The sequence below is a fragment of the Strix aluco genome, chromosome 30, assembly GCF_031877795.1.
Source record: "Strix aluco isolate bStrAlu1 chromosome 30, bStrAlu1.hap1, whole genome shotgun sequence".
Taxonomy (NCBI): Eukaryota; Metazoa; Chordata; class Aves; order Strigiformes; family Strigidae; genus Strix; species Strix aluco.
This window is the reverse complement of record NC_133960.1, coordinates 1,061,945-1,085,742: the sequence shown is the minus strand read 5'-3', so window position 1 is coordinate 1,085,742 and position 23,798 is coordinate 1,061,945. Positions and strand designations below refer to the sequence as shown.

At 53.8% G+C, this 23,798-nt stretch overlaps 1 protein-coding gene across 3 annotated transcripts in view; it reads right to left on the bottom strand.

Moving 5' to 3' along the window:
• Positions 1 to 23,480, bottom strand: part of PLEKHO1 (pleckstrin homology domain containing O1) — a 28,289-nt gene extending 4,809 nt beyond the window's left edge. Inside the window, exons 1-6 of one of the 3 annotated variants that reach the window (XR_012621157.1) lie at positions 22,884 to 23,479; positions 21,911 to 22,057; positions 10,203 to 10,343; positions 8,683 to 8,787; positions 6,474 to 6,575; positions 5,198 to 5,964 (exon numbers count right to left, since the gene is read on the bottom strand). Coding sequence is in view for 2 of the 3 variants with exons in the window: in XM_074809220.1 (XP_074665321.1) it covers positions 5,200 to 5,964; positions 6,474 to 6,575; positions 8,683 to 8,787; positions 10,203 to 10,343; positions 21,911 to 22,057; positions 22,884 to 22,913 (1,290 nt within the window). In the remaining variant the exon portion in view is untranslated. Of the gene's footprint in view, positions 1 to 3,829; positions 5,965 to 6,473; positions 6,576 to 8,682; positions 8,788 to 10,202; positions 10,344 to 21,910; positions 22,058 to 22,883 lie in introns of those variants that run through there. The other 2 variants (XM_074809221.1, XM_074809220.1) reach the window with 2 other exon arrangements.
• Positions 23,481 to 23,798: the final 318 nt, after the last annotated feature.

Below are 23,798 nucleotides of genomic sequence, written 5' to 3'. Positions count from 1 at the left end.
GCAGTCCTTGGAGGACAGGAGATTCCCTCCGGGCTCAGGCATGCGGTGCATGAAGCAGAAAGAGATTTTGCTCTTCAAATTCTTGAGCTGCTTTTATAAAAATGTTTTGCTCGCGGTTGACACTGCTTGTTCCCCTTGCAAATTTTTCCTTGCTGTGCTGTGAAGCGCCCCGGGCGCACGCTCGCGTGGGGTGTTCCTGCTGAGCCACTGCACCCCCTGATTTATGCTCGGCAGAGCCACCGGCTGAGTGCCGTGGTGCGGCCAGGTGAAGGGTGCCTGTGGGTGCCCTGGGGACGCTGCCTCTGCGGGGAGGCCGGGGCAGGTGCAGCAAGAGGAAAGGAGACAGGAAGGAAAGGTTTAAGCACTAGACAGGCATGAAAGCAAAATACAAACCCCCTCAGCTTCCAGGTGGACTCTGCACTTCATCCTGTTCTCTAGAGACCAGGTACAAGGAAACTCTTCATGTCCAACTTTGTTTTAGTCACCTGTTAACACCTGAGCATTTGCTGCCCCATGCCCAGAGCAATTCTGAGGGGCTTTTTGACAAGAACAGCAACGCTCCCAGAGGGTTCAGAAGCTGAAATTACCGCTACAGCGCTTGAGCTTCATGTCTTGGAGATGACAGGGAGGTTGTCTCAGGTTGCAAAGCGCAGCCTTCCCCAGGCCGGCTGGACTGAAGCTCGAAGGTTCTGGGCTTGATTTTCTGGGCCGTGGTGGAAGTGAGGGCGAATCGCTGCCTTGGGACCATCCGAGTTGTCCGAGGCACTGAGGAGGTGGCAGCCGCAGGCCGGGCCTTAGAGAACAGCAAACCCTGGTTCTCGGCTGTTGTGAAGCCCTTCAGGCCTGTTTTCCGTTCGAGTGGCTTGTGTGATAAAACTCAAGCAGGCTCCAAAACCCTCACAAACTCTCCAAAAAAATCTGCTGGAATCCTTTTCAAAGGTTCTAGTGGCATTTCAAGGACAATTCCCTTCCTTCGGTGACTTAGGGGTGTTGCAGTACACGGGCTGCAAATCCATTCCCAAGGAAGGTCCCTTTTTATCGCAGCATCCTAAATTCCTCCCCATCCCCTGGTGCAAGGACCCCCCGGGGCAGCAGCGAGCTGGGCTGGAGGGAAGTTCCCCCTGCAGCCCACCCTCCCTGGTGGGAACGGCTTCCTCGGCGTAGGCGTGCGAAGAGATTACAGAGAATCACTGCAATTGCGGCTGAATCATTTTTATTATTGCAGTTTGTAGGGTTGTTTTTTTTTTTTTGAAAAAAAGCAAAATTTCTATTCAGTCCTTTGGAAGGTGGTTCAGTCAGAGAAACTAAAGGGTGAGAATCAGTGTGTGTTCAGCGCCTGCCTTAGCGGTTTATATGGCCAAAGGGAGAATAACCTGTCGCTAACTGTGACCTGGCGGTGAACTGCACCCGCTGGGTGGGAGGAAAGAGGCTGGAGCCACTTCCCCCTGCCCGGGGAAGGTTCCCCTGGCGCAGCCCCACCACAGCTTCCGCGTCGGTTCTCCGCTCGGGAACCTGCGCTCCAGAAGGGAGGAAACAGCAGCACTGACGTGACTGGCATGTTTGCCACACACACGCCACTCTTGCTCATAATTGGCTTTTTGTCTCTAATCCCAGAAGCGGGATTGACAGAGGGGAGAACTTTGCAAAATTTAAAATAAATCTAAAAAAGAATAAGAAGAGGGCAGAATTATAGCCCATGTGGGAGAAGGGGAGAGGGATATCCTGATGTAGGGATGAGTTTAGAGATATTCTTGTGAAGCAGCCAATAACCCCCAGAGCCCTCCGCTCTGGCTCTGGTGCTGGGTCTCTCGGCCATGGTGGAGGCTGAGCCCAGGGTTGAAGTTTTCACAGCTCGGTAATCAGACCCGCTCGGAGTCTGGCATTTCTGCCTTGTGAAGAATTCCACAATTCAAATTTAATTTTGTTTTGAATGAAAACAATGTAAAAATTGCCTGTGGGAAAAACTGTCAGGCTTCTTGAAGGGGGGTGGTTGGTAAAACAAAATGTTTTATTTTGACTTGGAGAGATTTTTAAGGAAAAATTCACATTTTGTATAATACAAAAATATTCCCAAGTGAAAAATATACGTTTTCTACTCTGAAAACTCATGGTTTTTTTCTTCCTAAGTTATTCCTTTTCCTTGGGCCCCGCCAGAAATTATGCTTTCTAACAGGGAACATATTCTGAAAGAAAGTTTCCAATCAATTTTGGAAATAGTAAATCTTCACAAGATCCTCCTCAGCAGTGATGAGCTGCGAGAGGAGGAGGAGAGAGGAGGTGGGGAGAGGAGGAGGGAGCAGCCGATGTATGGATCAGATCTGGGATCTTGCCTTGTACAGTTTGAAAAATTGTCCTAAATGACCTGTTGTACTTGTGCTAGCCCGAGGTACTCTGTTCCCCACGGAGCGGAGGGGAAGAGCCGGGGTAAGACAGGAACAGGGGAGAGCGGGACATCTTCCAGGGCAAGAACACAGCACTGGGAGCAGAAGAGCTGCCACTCCTCCCGCGGCGCCGTGGCTCAGTCCGGGGCAGCGCTCTGCTCTCCAAACAAAAATATCGCACCTCGAGCGGCATCGCGCTCGGCCCTTTAGGTTTGCAGACCAGAACTAGGAAATGGCCTCCTGGGTTTTGGCGGGATGAGAACTGCAACTCTGCCCAGGTTGGAAGGAGTTTCCTCCTACCTCAGCCCCAGCGTATCCTCCAAATCTGGTTCTAGTTACAGACTAAGAAGCCTTGCGCAGGTTGCGCTGGAGAGCAGAAACGGTCCCGTATTTGTGCCCGGCTCTGCCCAGTGTGTACCTCATCCCTTTTCTCTGGACAGCCGAGACCTAAAGACGGCAACCCTGCGTCCAGGCCTCTGGGTCTTATCAGATGTGATTCAGTTCCGTAATCTGCTGCAGGCAGCAGTGAAATAAAGATGCCCTCGGTTACCCGTCTGCCAAAAAACGTCACCTGTTTTGGGTGACCACACAATGTTTCATCCCCGCCTCTAGCACTGTTTTGACCCTCTTAATCAGCCAATTTTTTGATGATCTTGTTGCATAAGAGAGACTGGAGAGTGTTTAACGACCCGTGGCCAGTCGGGATCAGGGGTATTTCATGGTCCGTTCTGACATCCAGCAGAGCAGTCACAACACACATCCATCCCCATCGAGTGCAGTTCAAACCTCCGGGTTTTTACACTAGCTTTCTTATTTTGAAAACAAGGCTATTTTTAATGCTGAATGTCACATCTGGAAAATATTTGCATATTTTTCTTGTTCTTGCGATCAAAGAGCTGAATGGGAAGGGTTTTATCAGAGTGGCTGACATGCATTCTTTTTTTTAATCTCTTTTAGGGATTATGTTTTTTTTCCTCTGATGCATCCAAACAGATCCTTCAAGTGACAGAAAAGGTAAGAAGAAAAATTGAGCAAAAATGCTGGAAGGGTGACGTGTATCCCCCTGGACAGCTGTAGCATCCAGCTCTGCACCAAGAGCTCCGGCGGATGAGTGAGGCCTTGTCAGAACTGGCCTTTGCGAGGGGGCAGAGAGCCGTGCCGGAGCCGGGAACAAGTGAAAGAGCATTGCAAGGGCCAGATCTGAAGTTTATAAATAATAAGATCTTCAGGAACCTAGTGCCAACAGTAATAATTCTACCAGTAATTCGAAGAGGAAAGTGGGAGAAGGACTAGTTATAAAACCCAGAAATGCTTTCTCTGCAGCGCTGGCAACTGCACGTCGGCAACATGAGCCTGAAGAGTAAAGCTGACCAGACACAAGTGGAAGTAACCAATCTCCTGCCCAAGGGAGGTCAACCATTAAAAGAAAATAGACAACACCAACTGCGACCAGGAAATAACTCTGTTGGTTTTAATATTTTCATGGATTATTTGCAATGTAGGTAAGGGAATTAGGTTTCCTTTTTTTTAAAAAAAAAAGTAACAGTTGGATGTTACCACATTGGTGTACTTTAAGCCCTGTGAGACATCTTAACATCCTCCTTTCTTGTCTTTCTGCTTAAAGGCGTGAAAACTGAGCCACCTATTTAGCAAAGTGCTTGGCATCACCAAGATGAGGGTATTTGAGCTCTCTTACAGGCTCAGCTTTCATTTCAGTAGGCCTGATTCTGATCTTAGGGGAGCAACAAGCACTATCTGTTGCAGTCCGACTGGCAGGAACCGAGCCTGTGCATGCATGAGAGAGCAGAATCAAACCTACCAAAACTACTTTTGGCTCTTGGTTTCCGGCTGCCGCCTGTACATAACCCTGATTTTTCCATTTCCCCTCAGCTCAAAGAAAAGGGAAAAAAAAAAAAATGAAATGAAAATGGCAAAGTCAGAAAACAACCCCCCCCCCCCCAAACAACCCATACGGGCTGTCTGTTAGATTCAAGGCTTTGATCCTCTATTTGCACAGAAAGGAAGACATAGAGCTGCTAACTCCCATTGCACGGGGCCACGGGGTTCTGTAAAGCGTCGACGGACGGACAGGATTAGTTGGAACACAGATTGCATACCTCTTGCCCTCCTTCTGGAGGGCTCTATATGTACCACAAGAATAACAGCTGCCGACCCCAGGAGTTCACAAAAGGGACCTGTGCCAGGACAGAACCCCGCTAGCTGCAGTCCAGCGAGCGCCTCTGACGACTCGCCTAAATCTTGAGGTCAGCCTGAACTTCCAAGCATCTTCAAGACAGTTCCTGGATAATGGGGACTTCCAAGCATTGGCTGGGACGGACACCTTTTTTTTTTTGTCATTTATTTCCAAGAGGACAGTGAGGGAACAAGACGAGACTCTTGGTCAAGGAGCTGTAGTGCAGGATACAGCTCAGGCGTGAGAGCAGCAAAGCCAGGGCTTATACAGCGCAAGAGCATCTGTCCCCATTGTTATGCACGTGCTGCTCCAGGCATGCAGGGGCATTTTGTAGGAACTGGTGCTTTCTTCCGTCCTCCAAGCATGACAGAAGTTGGGGGCCTGCGGTGCAAAGGGTGCTCTTTAAAAAAGGAGGTATAAACTGTAACTGAATTTATTGGAACACAGGGTTGTTTCGTCAGGGGATGTGATGGAGGAAAGGAAGGGTTCAAGCTTTGAGAAGCAGAGTTGGGTGAGAACAGGCACCTTTTCACTCTTTTGAACACTGTAAATAATAATAATTAAAAAAAAAAGACCAAATGGCCGCCCTCCCCTGTCCCTCCCTCCCAATCCCAAGGCTTGCCTTCACATCATGCTCTTCCTGTACTGAGACTGTGAGCTCTGTTTGGGTTTTGAGTCCGACTGCTGCAGTTCAAACTGTTTGTACAGGTCCCTCAACTCTCTGATCTCCTGCAACACCCTCTTGGCTTGACTCCAGGTGGAGGAAGCCTCCCCCAGCAACCTCTCAGATTCCTGCAGGATCCTTTCAGAGTCCGACTTGGAAGATGATGAGGAAGAAGAGGTGGTGGTGGTGGTGCTGGTGTTGGAATCCTTGGTCTTTCTCTTGCCTTCCCCGTAGCCCTTCACCTCTGTCAGCAGTTCCTGAGTTTTTTCCAGTTTCAGTGCAACCAGTTCTTGTATCCGGGACAGCTGCTCTGGTTCTGCTGAGGCAAACTGAGCCTCCAGCCCCCTCCTCAGCACCGCCCGGTGCGTGGAAGAGTCCCGTCGAGACAGAATTTCTTCCATGGAGGCACATTTATTCTTTTCTGAGTGCGAGAGCTTTTTGGGGACCTGTGGTGTGTACATGGTCCCTTTGTCAAAGGAGTCATTGCGCTGCCCAGATCTGTCCCATGAGGTCACCTCCCGTCTCGGGAGGCTCCCTGTCCGGCCTTTCTCTGATGACTTGACGTTCTCTGAATCCGACCGGCGCCGGCCAGCAGTAAGATGTGCCACTGACTTATCCAGATCCACCCGGAAACTCTCTTCGCAGGTGCTGTGATCCTCCGGAGAGGCGTCTTCCTCCTGGATCAGGTCGAGTGTCAGCATGCCATCGGACGTTGAGGTAGATGCCTGAAGAAACAGACAAAGAAGAGCTGTGTTATCGCAGGAACGGGCGTGGCTGCTCACTACTTCTGAGCGTCTCCTACACCGAAGATACACATCCTGGGATGCACAGATGGCCTGGGAATGCCAGCCAGTGTGACCTAGTGACAGAGCCCCAGATGTGCTGCGTTTGTGGTTCCGGCTGAGATCAGATCAGCTGAAGGGCCTTGGACAGCCCATCTATGCTCACCCATGACTGCGTTCCCCAGCTGCGCGACTCCTCTCCAGCGGGAACATGAAGGAGCATCAGGAAAACGGGGGTCAGTGCTGGCAGGCTACCACTTGGCACAAGGGTCTGCACAACACAGTGCTCTACAAGACCGGAGGACTAGAGCTGATGACCCAGGACAGCCCTGGGTCTTACAACAGTTTTTAGTTCAGGCCAGAGGTCAAAAACCGGGGCTCTTCTTGCATTTAAATGAAACACTTAGAAGGGAATTTTACCTAAAGACGTGTCTGGAATTTGTTATACGTACCACAGCCATCAAATGTCCCCGCGTTGGAGGGCGTCGGGAGTGCTGTATTTTTGCTCTGTCACGTGTTGGGTGGGCGAGGTAGCTGTCCTCTTCGACAGTAACCTAAAGGGGTGACAAAGGCCAGTGAACATCTGGGAGCACAGGGAGTATGAGCCATTCCTAGGCTCTGTAGCTGTAATCAGCCAGATGCTCTGTGGCAGATCATTTATTCCTCCAGGATTCCCTTTCTCCCGCGACCCAGCTGTGTGCTGAGGGTGAACTTCTCCCACATCCCCCCAGGCCAGGACCCTTCGCTAAAGGCTGTCAGGCGGGAGCACTCGGCAGGCGGAAGTTTGGGTTGCAAACAGTGAATCCTGAACTCGAATACAGAGTCTGCAGTTCCGTGGTGCAAAGGAGAGCTGCGCTCCCCACCTGAACCACACCTGGTGCTGAACCAGGAAGGCAACGCGCTCCCGACCTGCTAACTCGCTGGATTCCTCCGGCTGCCGAGCTGTGCCGGGATGGCGACTGCTGTTCCTGGGTGGCTACAGTCTGTAACAGCCTCCCTAGGCAGCTGCCCGGGCACACACAGACTCACAGCTTTGTAAAACCTGCCTGCACAGTGTCGACAACACGCTGGTCCCAAGGGCCGTCCCTGGTCCAGGCCTCGCAGGTGGGACTCGCTGGGCTGGGTGCTTACAAGGATGCGCAGAAGGAGATTTGCAGGGAATGGGGTGTGGGAATCCAGCCTTAGAGTCTTAGAGTGTTTCCCCAGTCTCTCCCCTCTGCGTCTTGAGGGGATCAGATCTACTTAAGTCATTCCTGACAATTATCTGTCGAATCTGTAAAGATTTCCGTGACAGACTCTCCTTGAAGCAATCTATACCATTGTTTGCTCTGCTGCTTTCTGCTCTACAGCTTTTCCTGTGCTCTGACCTTCATTTTCCTTCACTACAGGGTTTTGTGTTGCCATCCAAGAGAACAAACAGCGTCACAGCAGTGGGCCGCCTGTATTGCCGTAACTTGAATGTGGATGAGCTAGATCCGAGGTAGATCTAAACCGAAGAATAGTGTCATGAAGCATTAATGAGAGACAGCATCCAAACGCTCTTTCAAACTGCAGCCCCGGAAGCGCGGGGCACAGCCTTCTCAAAGCAGTGATCATTCACGCTGGAGTAAACTATGTGGGGATGCTCATACTGATCTAAACCCGGCCTCTGTCAGCTCAGCTGTGGTTGTAAGTGTACGCTTGGTCTCTAGGAGGAGGCTGAACTGATGTGGCTTTGTTCTTTTTTTCTAGTAGAAGCTGCTTTGCATAATTGTGGTAGTTACTTTGGGAGCTTCACGCAGCAATAATGCTGCCGCTTTGGTAGGAGCTGCGCTAGCGACGCTTCGTGTGGACGTGTTCTCATGTAGGCAGGGCTGTCCCGACCCGGGGCCCGCCTATCGCTGTCCCACAGTGCCTCATCTCTCAGGTTGTCCCTTCTTTTTTCACTAAATGGAGAGCCTGACTTGTCTTGACAGAAATATATATGCCATACAGTGCTGAGAAGGCAAGATTAAACATTCCTGGTTTGACCCCTGACCCGCAGGAGAGGATCGGCGAAGTTGAAATGCCCAGCAAGTCCCTTTCCTCCAGCCAAGCACTGGAAATGGAAGTTGCTCTTGGAGATGGTGGCTGAGAGGGGAGGGGTTGGCGGGATGAAGATGGACTGAGGTGGGCTGACAGATGGTGCCATGCTATCAGGGTGCTCTGGAGATAGCGTGGGACTATCTTGGTTTTCAGTTAATTCCTTAATTCAGTCCCACCACTTAAAGCTCCTTTGCCAACAGGAGCGCGCTGCACGTGCAGCGGGTGGGAGGAACGACTCTCCGAAGCCCTGGGAAACCGTTCCAAACATAGTGCCACCATCCCTGCGCGAGGCAAGGCTGGGCTTTGTGTGTGCCGGGGAGGGGACGGGGCCTCGGCAGCTGCCCCTTGGCCCGGCTCTGCCGTCAGGGCTGCGTATTCATCCCGGGGCTGGGGGGACCAAACCATCCCAGCCCTTGGAGAGCTCGCTCTGTAGGTGTTGGTGGCTGTGTCTGAGGGTCTACAAAACCCCAGTGGCTTTGTGCTCCTTGTGAATAGGAAATGGAGAGGGTAGGAGGGGCTGCTGCTGCCTCCAGCAGTCTCAAATCTTCACCCGAGATGAGACAACGGAGCCTGAGCCCAGCCCTGAGTCCCGCTCACCTCATCTAGGATGCGGTTTTTAGCCCGTGTGATTGCCGAGTTGAGGGCGTTAATCCAGGACTCTTTCTCTTCTGGACTCACAGCCAGGAAGATCAGATTTGGTGCCTACAAAAGAGGGAATTCAGGTCAGTGCCAGTGACTAAACTCGTACAGAGGCGCTTTCACACTGTCCCTGCCCACAGCCAAGCTACCCGGCCTTGCAGCTGCCTTGCTTTAATTTCGACCTGATCCTCCAGTCCTGCAAAACGGCGCTGGGCTGCCGCACGCTGCACCCGGCCTCGCCTCTTGCCAGCCCTCTGCAATACAAACTTGCCAGTTCCTCCCAATACCCAGCTTTTCAAACCAAAGCCTGTGTGCCATATTTACTTCCCTCGTGGCTGCAGCTCCTCCTTCCCCCTCTTTGCCTTCCCACACACCATCCTAGATTTTGCCCTCATCAAAGGATGATGCAGCCTTTCTGTGCATCTGCTGCTCACATGCCATTTATCTGTTGCCACCTCGGATTTTGACAGAGGCTGTTAGACAAGCAGCTACAGTAGGTGCCCACAGAAGGAGCTGGATTTTCCATACTTTGATATGTCAGAAGCACACTGAGGGCAGAGCGGTTCTGAAAATACGGCATCTACAGGGGATCCAGGATCCTTAAGGGTATTTTTTGTTGGATAATCAGTAGAAATGAGTTTTAGCCTCCACAGCATTTTGTTCCGTTCCCTCCGTTGCTCAGGGCACTTGGGGACAGTGCAGCCGCTTTCCATTTTCCCCTTCCCTTTTCACATTTCACGGTGTTATACAATCCTTATCAGCGTGGGGCGGGCAAGCTTGGTCTACTGAAACAAGTCAGAATTGATAGTGTAAATCCAGCTCACGTGTGTGGCTGTGGGTGGGTGCGTGCCAGAGACAGCTTGTAGTTAGAGACTGGATCTCTTTTTGCAGTGGCAACTGAGACCTCGTGGGAAGTCCAGCTCCTAGGTAGCAGTGCCCGCATTCTGGCACTTTTTAGTTTTCCTCTGGGCAGAAAGTACTCCTGGGACAAATTCCCGTGCAGTTCTTTTGATGCTGCCCAAATCTGGGCAGCGAACCCAAGGAGCAGCAGCATCCCTCCCTTCCCTGCTCCCCCCCCGTGACTGAACAAGTGCAGTCAGCTAAACCACAGCTGCCAGGAGCGGCGGCAGGGAAACGGCTTTGTCCTTGCTCCTGGCACGTGTTCTGACACCTTCCCAAAGTCGGAATGCTCTCAGGGAAACCAGCTCAGCGCTTGGTTGGATTTACTCTGTACACCAGAGGCCCCAGTCCTCTCCCAGCAGAAACACGGCTCCTCCCTCCACCTCTCACTGTTGCTGTCGGTCCTGACGTGGTCAGTGGATGTTCACAGATATTAAACGACTCAATCTGGGCTCCTACACAGCTCGGCCTGGCCAGTGCCAGCCCCAGCCGGTGTGGCCAGCAGCGAGGGCCAGCCTGCCCACCCCGGGGGCCGGTGCCTTTCTCGGGCTGGCGGCGTGCTGGGGAGCAAAGCTTACCGTGTTTCCAGGCTGTCTGGAGTGGGCGAGGGTAAATTTGCTGTGGTTCTTTTTACTTCTGCTTTTGGACTTCCTGAGCTCTTCACATTTCTCATAATCACTCAGGTCAAACATTTCCTGTATGTTTTTTTCATCTTTTACCTGCAAAACAAAAATAAAATGACAGCGTTGCAGATGTCGGAGAGGCAGTAACGGGGCAGCTGCTGCTGCAAGCCCGCGGGTGCCTGGCTGGAGCCGTGTCTGCACGGGGGGTTTGAACGCACAGAATTCGTGCTGCAGCCTCTGGTGTGTTCTGCGGTCACCGAAACCTTGTGCAAGTGTCTTCCACCTTAAGACACAACTGCAGTAATAGCACTATTAGCTGGGGAGTGCTGCGCTTGGTTTTGGGGGGAGAAGCAGCGATTTTAACACAATAGTTTTGACTTGAGTCTATTCTGGAATGAAGGGGTTGTATTTCGAAGGATAACTTGAAAATCGTAGTCTCCTAGGTTAATTCCTGCTTTGCTACAGATTCCTTTGGGACTTAACTGCCTCTCCCACCCCCAAAGTTCCCGGAGCTCGGCTGAACTGACTTGCAGGTGTGATCAGACACAGTGTTTGTGCTTGTGGACCCTCAAAACGAACAGGATTTACTCCATCAGCAAGGAGAGGACCCTGTCTGCTCGGAGGAGGCTCGTGCGGAGGCAGGAGATGCCGGGAGGAGGTGGACTTTCATCTGCTGATTAAAAGGGGCAATCACATTAGCGCTTGTTGCTTTTCTGGAGACAGCATAACAAAAGTTTGAGGGATAAAGATTAGCACTTCCTATTTTTAACCTGGTGGTATTACCGAAGCCTGTGCTGACAGCTGATTTGGGGGGTGGATGAAGCACATCCAGTCCCAGATTACTGACACGCTGCGCGTGCTGCTCTCCCCCGCTGCCGAGCCTCATCCCTTGCGAAGGGGCTCCGGGCAGAAGCCATCAGGCACCAGTGAGGGCCCAGATCAAGGGTTTTGTTTGGGCTTTCACTGCTGGGTGATGGCCAGGCCCCAGCAACCTTCAGCAGCCAGGGTCTTCATGGGAAGTTTCAAGAAGGGAGTGCTAGGGCTTGGCCTTCGCTGGCAGAGGCACCAGCTCTGGGGGCACCAACAGCAGAAGGACACGGACCTGCTCGAGCGGGGCCAGAGGAGGCCACGAAGATGCTCGGGGGGCTGGAGCACCCCCCTGTGAGGACGGGCTGAGAGAGTTGGGGGGTTCAGCTGGAGGAGAGAAGGCTCCGGGGAGACCTTAGAGGTCCCTCCCAACCCAAACCAGTCTGTGGTGCTGTGATTCTGTCCTCACACCCCGCTCCTACACCAGGGCAGCTCTACTCTTTCTGCAGTAAACAGAAGAATGTAGGTAACTGGGATGGGAGAGAACTTGGTTTTGCGTGTCCGCTAAGGACAGAGCCGTAGCAGACTCAGATCCACGTCGATCTGCTTAATCCAACTCCAGGCTGGGATCTGCAGCGGAGTTTGAGTAACTCAGGTGCCAGAAGGGCAGATGGTGATGAGGTCGTAGCTCTCGGATTCCTTGCGAGGACTCCACCCCATTTGTTTCCTCCCTAGTTTTGGGAAGCGCTGAAGGAATTCCCCATGATCTTTTTAGTAGAATTTAAACAAAGAGGCTGAGTAAGGTGCTGTAAGCAGCTTTCTAACCAGACACACAGATAAAATGATCCTCAGGCCTTGCATAACGCCTGCAGTCCCCCCTCTATCCTTCTTCCCTCTATCCCCGACTTTGTCTTCACGAACGAGGAGGCAGCCACTGTACACACCCACTGCTGAAGCCCCTGTTGCTTATTTCTGCTCACAAAGCCACCGTGAATGGGCCCTTATGGACAGACACGGAAATGCCTCTCGCAGATAATGTCTATACATCCTCCCTGTGCATTTCTAATCGGCTTTTATCTCTTCCCAGCACCACCCTCTTTCCAAGAATCTTGGCTGAATTCAACCCTATTCATTTGCAGCAGGAAAAGCCGATCCCCCCCCGAGCCCCCAGCTGTGACCCAGCGGCTGAGGCAGAAATCCTTCCTCCAGATGTTGGCTCATGTGGGTCGCTGGGACTTCCCCAGCCCTCCGCTCCTTTCTCAGACACTGTGAACTCAGGGGAGCCGGGACTCAAACATCCCCTCGAGGAATATCTACGGGAGGCTGTCGATTACGGGTGTAATTGGTTCGGATCAACACCCTTGGGGTGCAGTTAGTCCTTGAAAACACTTGGACTTGGTGCCTTTGCGCCGCTTTCTGCACGGCACACGCACAGGCGATGTATCGCTTCCGCCAGAGCGCCCTATGCGGGCGCAGACCCCTTCTCAAACGCTTAAGGACTGAGAATAAGCAACATCTATTTGCATTAAATGATGACGCTGGGGTCCCATTTCTAAGTTTCAGCCAAGGTGGGCAGGTTCATCCTCCCCCAGGGTATTTTGTGGGGGTGGGTTGCACGTGGCAACTGTTTAGGATGTGAGTCAGGTGCCTCCGGGTCCGTCTGCCCTTCAGCCAGAGCTGCAGCCCAGGAGCAAAGGCAGGTTTGCGCTCACTTTGAATTGATTCCCTCTCGAACACAGCCTTGGTAGTATAATGAGGCCATAAAGTGAGTGGGGCTGTAATTCAGTCATTTGAACGTGGCTTTGTTCTGCCTTGGTGGTGGGAGGAGGACTCGGCCTCGGCCTGAGACGGGCTCCGCTGCGGTGACGCAGTGGCGGTGATTTCCCGGGGCGCAGGAAGGACAACGGTCTGCTCTCGCGAGGGCCACTGCCAACGGATTGCCCCCCTCTCTCCTGCACTGAGACAAGCAGGCAGAGGAGTAAGCGAAATAACAGAGCAGCCAGTGTGTACAGAGTGAAACTAGAGAGAGGGAAGGTGAAAGGCAAACTTCAAAAGTACCAGCCAGCTCTTTTGTCCTTTGTGGGAGGCTACCGAGGCCAAGGAGAGGGAGGTGGTGGGCACGAATTACAGAGCAGAGCAAGCTCAGAGGCAGGAGAGGATGAGTGCTCAGAGGCTGTAAAATATTTTTACATCCTCTGTAAAAAAAAAGAAGAAAAAAACAACCCCTGAAGACCCACAAAACTGCTGGAACCACACGGTCAGCAAAGCCTAAACCCCGGTCACCTACGTTGGCAGGAGGTGGGTGACAAACCTGCGGGGTGTCTGCCCTCCTCCACAATTTCAGGGAGGTTGGAGCCACCCAAATAAAACCCTTCAGGTTTCACCAGCAGAGAATTTGGTTGGATGCGTTCCCAGCGCGCCAGCAACCCGCAGGCCTTTGGATAACGTTTTGGAGACCTCTGGGAGGAAGCGGCCGCGGGTGTCGGTTCTCAGGAGGAGGGGAGGAAGCGCGATGGCTCCGTCCCGAGCTGCAGGTTGTCAGGGAACGGCGGCGGCAGCAGCGCAGCACCAGGGAGCTTCGGTCAGGTCCGGGTGAGCTGCCACAGCTCCTCACGCACCCGGGGTGCTGGCTCTGAGGCGTTAAGCCCAGTGCTGGAGATTTACTGTGACCATTACGTTTGCTTGTTTGTTTTCTTCTTTGCCGAACACAGATTTTTGGAAGTGAGGGGTGATTTTTAGTCTCAGATGCTGAACTTGAAACTCTTTGAGTTCTGGGAAGGGCTGACCATCTCCTCTGAACAGTCTTCAGTCTGGTTCCCCATCCCCACACTTTGGGGGGGTTCTCCACCCCCAGACAGTTTGTTTCTTGCTCTCTAACTTGCAGGGAAGGCAGCTTAAACCGGCTCCCCAGGGCCTGACAGTTCCTCTTTTCTACAGCTCCTTCTAGGGAGTCAAGAAAAAGCTTCCCTGTCTGGGAGGGGTCTCCTCTCCTGCCCGCTGCAGGGCTCTGCACACCCGCCTGTGAAGCAGCCGGGGCTCTGTGGGTATTTTGTGGATCCTGCTGCTTTCACTAATCGTTCTTAAGGTCTCTCACACTGTAGTTTGAGGCTGAGAGGAATCAGGGACCGCTTGGCTTAAGGTGCTAAGAAGGGAGAGGCCTGGAGGGTTGATTTTGGCAAAATCATGGCTAGCTGGGAGGTGGCCAGCAGGTCTTTCCTTCCTCACAGCTGCTGAGTGCCTGGCATGCAGCGAGCTGTCAGGTCTGGGAGCCTCATGGGCAGGTAGGTCCTGCACTCCTCGCCCTGCAGGAAGCTCTGGATTGAAAGGATTATGGTATATAAATCCCAGGAACTGCTGCCATGGCTGTCTGCTGGCTTTGCTCTCCGTATTGTACCTGCCCTAGGCGCATGGAACAGTTTCTTGTCCTGGGGTTCAGCCTGGTTCCTCTCCACCTTCCCAGAAATGCTCCCACACTCCCCCCAGGCGAGGGAAGGGAAACTGAGGCACAGAGAAGGAACCCGAGGTGTCCCCCACCACCTAAGCCAAAGCCAGGTCCCTAAAGCAGGGTTCGTTAGACCCCGGAGCCATTAGACCAGACGGTCCCCGCACCCCCCGTGGCAGCTGCCGCTGCTTGGGGTGTAGCTCGGCTGCGGGCAGCCACGCAGCCAGCGGCTAATCTGGGCCCGCGGTCAGCGGCGAGACGTGCTGAGGCCGACATTGCTGGCGCGTCGCTGCGGGTCAAGGAGAGGAGCTGCATTTCTGACACGCCTCGGCCCCGCAGCTGCTGCCCCAGCAGGGTCAGCCCCACGCGACGCCAGCACTACCCTGCGCCCGCGGGCCGTGGCGAGCCTCTGGCCACGTAGGGGGTCAGAACAGCAGCCACGGTGCCCAAGTACCTTCTCCCAAAGGCTCGTAGGGCTTATTTCTGGCCTTCCAGCTAGTCACGCTTCCAAAGGCCTGTTTTCTCCTGTTCTGGCAATGGGAGGATCCCTAAAGTGGTGTAAAAGAACTGCCCCTTGGATGTCTCACTGACAGAGAGTTAAAATTCCCTCCCTCATCAAGTTGTCACCTGCAACAACTCCGAACCTCCTCGATTCAGGTCCAGGCTGTGTTTTGGGGCCAAACCAAGGACAGTCGCTCAGTCCCCAGGCAAAGCTCTGTGGTTTTCCTTAGGTTGGTTTGGTGGAGATTTGTTTGAGCAGTTCCCTGTTGAGATGTGAAATGGCTCAAAGCAAATGCGGAAGGTACAGAAAATCACAAGACACCGAGTGTAACGTATCCACGAGACATTCAAGAGGTCATAATGTGGCTCAGGGCGTAACGAGAAACCTACAGTTTTTCTGTAAAGCTGAATATCCAAACATGGGCAGCCTTGGGGACAGCATCAGCCAGCATGTTCCCCTCTCGAGCTGAGAGGAAAGTTTCACTTCCTCAAGCTGAGCGGTTCTACCCTCTAGCAAGGGACAGAAATTTCTGCAGAGTTTAGCTAAAATCAGGCTGGCCCTAAGCCAGGACTCCAGCCGTGTGGGCACCACCGGCTCTGGGATGCAGCACCGGTGAGGGGGCTGGCAGGGGATGGGGGAGACCTGACTTTAACGTCCCGTCACTGGCTCCTCGTCCTTCTCAGTTCCCCGGCGGCACGAGGGAGGTAACTACACGGTTCTGGTCCGCAAGGGAACTAGAAGAAGCGATACAGGGAGCGTCGGGAGAGTTTCATGTGTTGCAATAAGAGACCTGCAAAATGCCGCGGACACGGGGTGGAACGGTCCCTGTACAGTGGGACACGGCAGATGGTTCGCTCCTTCCTTCTTCAGTTCCAGTTAATGTGTGCGGGTGGGGAGAAGACGGGGATATAGATTGTGGGTTTGTGCAGTTGCTGGCACAGCAGGAGCCTGGTTTTGGCCAGAGCCTCTGGGCCTCGGTGGCACAGAAATGGCCCCTCTGCACACCCACGTCCTGAGCGGGACGCTGCACCCGCAGCTCCGGGGTGTGGGCACGACCCTCCCGCCTGCTCACGTCCGGATTGCTGCCCTGGGCTAGCGAGGGGGTGGCGGCACAAAGTTGCCAGCATCTACTCCAGCCCCTTGCCCCAGAGAGTCGGCAGCCAAGGCTACCAGAAACACGGGCCCCTGAGAAGCCGCTGGCCCCTGAAGAACGTCCTGAAACCAGCTTTTCTGCATCCCAGCGCTGCGCTTGAACCCCGAGGCCATGCTGCCTCCTCTCCCACGCTCCCCCTGTTCCAGGCAGAGAGAGTCAGGCTGCGTGTCCTTTCTGCCCACGTGGCCTTTGACCCCCTCCCTGGCTATGCAGGACGGTGTCGTCGAGACAGAAAAGACACTTGGCTGCAAGTTTTCACCTTGCTCGGCAGAGCGTAGAGCGGAGCCGGGCCGAGCAGCGGGAGGAAGAAGGGAAAGGGCGGCTGGAAAGAGCGAGAGCAGGAGAGGTGCAGAAGGGCAGCGGGTCCCGGCCAGGCAGCCACAGACTCTTGTTGTGTAGCCAAAAGCCAGGGGTTTACACACCAGACTGACACTCGGCGCTGCCGCTGTCCCTAAACACGTCTGTGATTGCCCGGCTCTAACCCCTTGCGTGTGCTGAACGTGACGGACACCGACGTATTTTCCTCACCTACCAACCGCAGACGTGACAGAGGTGGCAAACGCGGCCCCCCCCGCACGCAGAGACGTTCACCACCTGCAGATGCACCCCCTGAACCTCGCCGCAGCTCCGGGCGTGCGAGCAGCACGTGCACAGAAACACCACAAGTACTTTGCAGGCTCCAGCACACGCGTGAACCACGTATGTGACTCTAGACACGACTTCAAATATGCCCCCCCCTGCACACACACACACACACACACACACACACACACACGCCCCTTCCAGGCAGGGAGAGGGTTGTGCAGTGTTTGCTGGTGCTGTAACAAATGAGGAGCGAGAACAGACTACTTCTCAAGTGCTCTTGTGCTAATTGAGTCGCTGCTTTTGGTAGCAAACAAGAAAAGGCTTAAGGAAGCCCCGAGAAGCGTTTCCTCATTAACATCTCCTCGTCACAGAGTCCGTTCATGGTGTCTGGACAAGCCCTGGGCTTCCTGACAGGAAGTGGTAGGAGCCCAGCTGTGTCTGCCTCAGTCCGACTGCGATTCCCAAGTGCAAAGCGATCACAAAGCTGTGCTAGAAACAAGAGAACAATTACCAGAAATTTGCAGGGGAGGAGGGAACCGCTGTGGAGGAGAGCAAGAGGAAAAAGATGCAAAAATGATACCGAGGAGGTGCTGCTCGGCGGAGCTCAGCTGCCTTCAGCACTTCTTGCCTGGCGCGGTTCTGCCCTGAATGCTTTTTTTGGCTGATGACCAAATGCTAAATAATGAAGGTTTTTTTTTTTTTTTTTTGCATAAGTTCACCGAGTTCGGCTTGCAGCAGGGGTACGGATCGCTGGGCAGGCTCCGAGCCCCCGGCTGGACAAGGACTGAGCCTCAGCTCCCATTTTGGTGCATGGTTGGAAGAGCAAAAGGTTCTGGGTGTGGGAGAGGGTTTCACAGCTTCCAAAGGTAAAAGAACATCCCTCCAAAGCCCTGTTTGCATTTTCCAGGTGTATCAGCTGGTCTGATAAAATATATTTCCTCTCCTTAGAGACTTGGTTTCTGCCAGGGAGAAAGCCCAGGAGTCTGTCAGGCGTTCACATCTTCTAACCAAAATAAATAAATCAGGGCTAGCCCAGGTCCTGAAAAAGCACAGAGATTCCCAGCAGGAATCAATGTGGATGTTGATGGGATTTTGATAATCTGCCTGCCTGTGGGAGTCAGCCTTCCCTATCCCTTCAGCCCTTCCAGATATCAGACCCGTGCTCGGCTCCGAGCAGTTTCACTGCCCCGCGTTGTCTTCGTGCAACATCAGCACCTGCCCTGAGCTGACGTCTTCCCCGCGGGATCCCACAGGGGGTGACAGACAATTCCCCCTTCCTTGGCACCTTGTGCCTCAGGGAGAGGAGTATTATTAGCCCTGCATTCCAGATGGAGAAATTCAGGCAAAAGTAAATAAATGTCTGGTTCGAATTCATTTAGGGAGTGCGTGGCAGAAGGGAGGAGAGCATCCAGGAGTGCTGGTATTTAACCCCTTCTTCTGTGGTAATCTGAGCTGGCGGGGAGAGGCCGGGAGTCCTGCTTTACCCGCTAAACAACCTGCCTCCTGTTCTAGAGCAGCTGCTGAGCTTAAGAGAAGCTGACAAGGAACACTGAGGTTAATACGAGAGTTAACTCATCAGCTCCATCCACCAAATCCACGGTGCTCCGATGGCTTTGATGGAGCAAAAATAATTTATAGCAGAGAAGGACTTTGATCTTTTGCTGAAACAGACAGTTGAGTCTCCTCTCCTGTCACTGCAGGAATCGGGCTGAGATTCAACCTGTCTAGTGGCCGTTTCCACTGGAGTTTTCTGTTCACGTCTCCTCAGGGTCTCCACTATTTAATTCTCTCTCTGGCTGCATCCAGCAGCCCCACGGCCAGTGGCAGGGATTCACGAGCGCAGGGGCCTTTCTCCGGAGCAGCGAAGAGCCTCTCACACAACTCATCAGCGCAACCCAGCAGTGGCTCCATTTTCTCCACTGGGCATAATCTGATGTGTGAAAAAACAAAAGAGGCTCCATCCTGTTCTGCTTGACAAACCCCAATTTATTCAGCTATTTGCGGGAGCTGCAGGCACCTGCTGCCAGGAAAGGCGAGCGCGCAGAGGGAGCCTCGTGCTCCAGGAGCAGAGCTCTGCCACACGCGTTAAGACGTCAGGACAGGAGGGAGCGCTGGCTGCCGCCCTCCCCGGGGCACATCTCAGCTCCTGTTGGTACACAAAGGCCCAGGCAGCACCAAAAACCTGCACCGTGTGTTCAAAGCCCCGTCTTGTCTTTGAACAGAAAGCGTGGGGAGCGCAGAGCGACCGGCAGCGCCGCCACACGCGTGGCCTCCGTCCGTCCACGCACACAGGAACGTGCTCACCCCGGTGGGCAGCGCCGGGCACGGTCCCGGCTGCCGGAGCCGCCGCGTATCTGGAGGTTGTCGGAGATGCCAGAGCCCGTGGCACAGGCGCATCCTTCCTTCCCGCAGACACACGGTGCACATGCAGGCAGCCAGATGTTACCTCTGTAACCACATTTCTACACAACCCCAGATTCTTCCATATAAAGACATAGGCAGTCGCTGCCTCATGTTATTTATGGTCTTTCACACACATACTCGTACACGTAGAGCCACAGCACTGCCTCGGTTGCACAAGCATGAGTTTTTTTCCCCCTAAAGAAATACATGCACGCTCCCTGAAAAAAATACAAGTGCTCCTTGTTCAGAACTAGCACCCGCACGGCCCCTCAGCCAGCTCGTCCCTCCTCTGGGCTCAGAGCACAGACATTTGAGCAGTAGCTACCTGGACGTATTTGGGAGGGAGGGAGGGACAGACAGACATCTTTTTCCTGCACATCCTCACTGGTGGTGATTCCTGTAGGAACATTGTCGCTGGCGCAGGTTTTCCTGCTCCTGAGCCAAGCAGAGCCTTTGGCCATCAGTTTATTCCCCAGGGTTCAAACAGTTGAGGTACCAGAGAGAGTCATCACCACCCACCCGGCAGCGCTGGGTGTGCGGGACATCCCAGCGGTCCCGCAGCCCGGGGCGGTCCAGCTGATGATGTCAGGGTGGTCAGGATTCTGGAGAACACTCTTTGTTTTCCCAGGCAAAATCCAGAGTATTTCCTACCAAAGGGAGGGTTCGCACACTGCGGACGGGAGCGCGTTGGGCCGCACAGCGCGGCTTTGCCGTCCCGGAGAGCCGCTGCGGGGGCCGGGTTCCCCCTCCACACACCCGCAGGACTCCGTCCCCCGCTGAATGGTGCTGAGAGGGACCCTAAAAAGTTCCCGTGCCTGTCTCTAAGTCCCCCCAAACCCACTTAAGCAACCTCCCTGCTAACTCAGCTACGAGTGTCGGTGTTATTCAGTCCCATCGCTGATCCTGCGCCTTCACACCTCTCGAAGGGCCGCGCAGCTCCCGCCAACGCTCCCACGCAGCCGCCCAACCTACAGGGACTTTACCACCCCAGAGCCGCCCAGTCCAGCCTATTCCCAGTCCCTTCCCGGCGGTTCCAGCTGTGTGGGCCCAGCCGATGCAGCCTGATCCGAGCCGGCAGCTCCCCTACCATTTGCCCTTGGTCATGGTTACTTCTCTTTTCCAAGTCCTGGCTCTAAAAGCACAACGCTCCAGTTCGATCCCCGTTAACTGGGCTGAAGCGCACGGTTCCGCTCAACCCCGTGCTTCGGCGCTGCCCTGAGTCGGGGCCCCGGTACGGAAGAACCATTGACCCAGGCTGGTAAAATCCTTCCAGCCACAGAATCTGTCTGTCGAGCAGTTTCTAAACTCTGATCTGTGGCCCCGGAGCTGCTCGTAAGAGCCACGCGGGACCAGCAGGCCTGCTGTTGGGAAACACACACCGCACGGGCTGGAAAATTTGGAAGGACCACAGATCAAAGGAGATCCGAACCGCTCGCCGTGTACTCTCGCATCCATCTAACGTTTCCCATCCATAAATTTATAGATTCATCACAGGTTTAATGTCTCATTACCACTGGTGTTGCCTACAGTGTCTAACCTTCGCCTTACTGTGTCTCCTCACCTGAGCATCGCCCAGGCGCCCGCAGGCAACGTTTATTCCCCGCACGCGCGTCTCTCCGGTTCCGGAGCAGAACGGGAGCGAGCTGTGAGATGCCAACACGTACCCACGCGCGACCTGGCCTTTCACTCCACTTTTAGGCTATTTCTGTGCTCTAATAACCCCTGATCCATCTGCACTTTGCCATGCCCCGTGATTCAATTAGCCTCTAAATCAAATTATGCCTGGCGCTCTGCGCCCTATTATCTCTCCAGATCCTAAACTGATAAAGCCGGGCCTGGCAGCCGCCTCTGAACAACCGGCCGCCCTGCAACGCCCGTCGGAGTAACCTCCACTTCGGGGAGGAAACTGAGACCCAGATGCGTATTTTCAGCCCAAATGCCCCGTCCCCTCTGACAGCGGCCTGGCTCCAAACAGCCCCCGTGCCCCTGCGTGGGGGCACACACCTCTCGCTGAGTTTTTTCAAGGGTAATCTGAGGGGGGAGTAGCTGTTGCCTGGGGATTTCTGCCTGATGAATTTATCAAGACAAAAACTAAAGGGGGGAGGCTGCGCAAGGACAGCCGGGTCCCAGCCTGCCAGAGCCTGCAACGCTCAGCCTGATAGTCACATCCAATTAAGTCTAATGTAAACACTCCATTAAAGCCCAAACCTCAGCCTATGTGGAGCGGAGCCGAGGGGGAGGAGAGGGGGGCATGTTTTTCAACAAGGTGGTTAAATTTCCCTGTTGTCCTCTTGCGGGGTGGTTGAGGGGGAAGAAAATACAAGAGATAAGGGCCCCGTGAATGGCTCGATTCCAGCTGGGAGACCAGAGTTATTTCCAAACAGAGCAGGGCAGCAGCTGGGAACAAGACCACTGTCGAACTTAATGACAGAGGACAGGCACAGAGGGAAGCTGGCATCGCCGTTCCACCGCCGCGGCGAGAAGGACGAGGGGTTTAACTCTGGCCAAGTGAATCCTTTCATGTGTCCAGCGCTGGGAAAATGTCTCCCAGCCGGGGCTGTCTGGGAGAGGCGCTGCTGGAGCTGACACACCAACCCAGGCCGGGTTCCTCCGGTGCCGGCTCGGGGAGAGGAGAAGCCCCCCAGAACCCTCCGATGGAGGGGCGATGGCTGGGCAGGGGCGCGGGGAAGGGCTGGGGCTGCTCGGCGGGTGCTTTTCATATGCAAAGGGAAGGAAGGGGGGATGGGAAAGGAAAATGAAACCGATCCTACCTCCTTCTCCGAGATGTAAAGCTGATCTCCCTTCAAAACCACATAACGGTTTTTCCAGATTTCCCTAAAAATGCCTTTCCCGCAAAATTTCCGCACCCAGCCGACCTTCTCAGGCTGCACAGATTGCTGGTTTCCATCCTGGTGCCCCTAACACAAAGAGAGAGGCAAGAAAATGGGGGAAAATGGTATTATTCGTGGTTTTACACTCCTCTTCTCCCCCCCTCCCTCTTTGCCCAACTTTCGCCTCCCCCTCCCTCCGGCCCCTCTCTCCACCGAAGCTGGGACCGAGGTACTTTGCTCGATTCACTCTACATAGATTTTTCTGCTGCAGACATGAAGCCACAACAATAATACCGAGGGGACGATGCAAAAATCGCAGGCAGGGTTCCACTGTGCATTATATAAGAAAGGCTGTTACGTTATATTCGCCTCATGCAACGTGCATTTGCACATGGAAAGAGGAACAGGAGGGTGTCGGGGAGAATTTAAACGAGCTGATTTTTTTACTGCAGTGGAAATTGCATTTTTGAGCCTTTTCTCAATCCTAGAGGTGAAATCTATGTTTGGGTTTATATTTAAGATTCCTGCATAGGCAGCGATAAGATCTCTGGGCGCAGCAGACACACGCAGGCGGCACAGAGCAGACAGAGCGACGGAGAGATGGTGTCTCCGTATTTTATCGTTTCCTTGTGATCAAAAATGAAAACTGCCTGCCTACATCGCTCCGCGCTGAGCGGAGAATAGTATCTGCTGGCCGATTCGGGAGGAAGGAGAGGCGCTGGGCAGCAGGAGAGCCGGGTGCTGGGTTTGGTTTGGATCTGGTTGGGGGTTGTTGTTTTTTTTTTTTTCTTCCAAGGCAAGGGCGGGGGGAGCAGAGGCAAAGCGAACAACTGGAAATCAAGCCCCCCTCCCCAAAACATCCGGGAGCCTCCCCCACCCCACCGTGCCCCAAAGAAGAACCGATTCGACTCACCCTTTTTGCAGAATTATTTTTTTTCATCATTCCTTGGTGTGCTGCGCTGGAGGGAGATTGGGGGGGGGGAATCAGAGAGGGGGCTCCCGGCGGCCTCCTCTTGGGGAGAGCGTGGCTGGGAAATACACAGGGTACCTCCTCGTCCTCCCTCTCTGCCTTCACCCTTTGTGGATTACAGGAGCTCTCTAGTTACATGAAGACCAGCCCGCCTCTGTAACACATCCTTAGCCACACAGACACAGCATCCCCCCCCACCAACCGGCACCGCCACCACCATCACTGAGCTCTCGTGGGCTTGCACTGGGCTGGCCTGGGCTCCCGAGCTCCATCTATAGCCGTGCGCGTATGACGTCTGGAGTTCACAATAAAGGGCGAATCGCAGCCCACGAGGGTTTTTCTTCTTTGTTTCTGACTCACTGCTGATGCGAGTGGCTGGATGCGAGTGTGGCGAGCCTGGGGTCAGCCGGGGGGACGGCAGCAGACAGCGCCTTGGCCGATGTTCCCCCCTCCCCGCCGCAGCCGAGCCGCATTTCTGGCTCTGTCACAGGTCACTGCAAAACTTCCTGGGAGATGGAAAAGCGGCCAGGTGGCACTGAGAGGGTTTTCTGCCAAAAAAAAAAAAAAAGAAGTGGCTGAGTGTTTAGAAGTTTAAACAAAAGCACTCTGCAGAGCGGAGGTTCCCTGGGGAGATGGGATCACTGAGGGGCAGAGCACAGCTTCCCAAATGCGAGGAGATGCTTAAAAAAATACCCTTTTTCTGCTTCTTTGGTCTCCCTGCTGTATGTCCTGCAAGTCCAGAACTATCTGAGCACGGGTGTGAGGTTGTAGGCTGGGATTATAAGGGAGATGCATAAAAAAGAGCAAAAAACAGAGAAAGGAGGAAGTAGTTCTGTTCAGAACTAGATAAAGAGATTG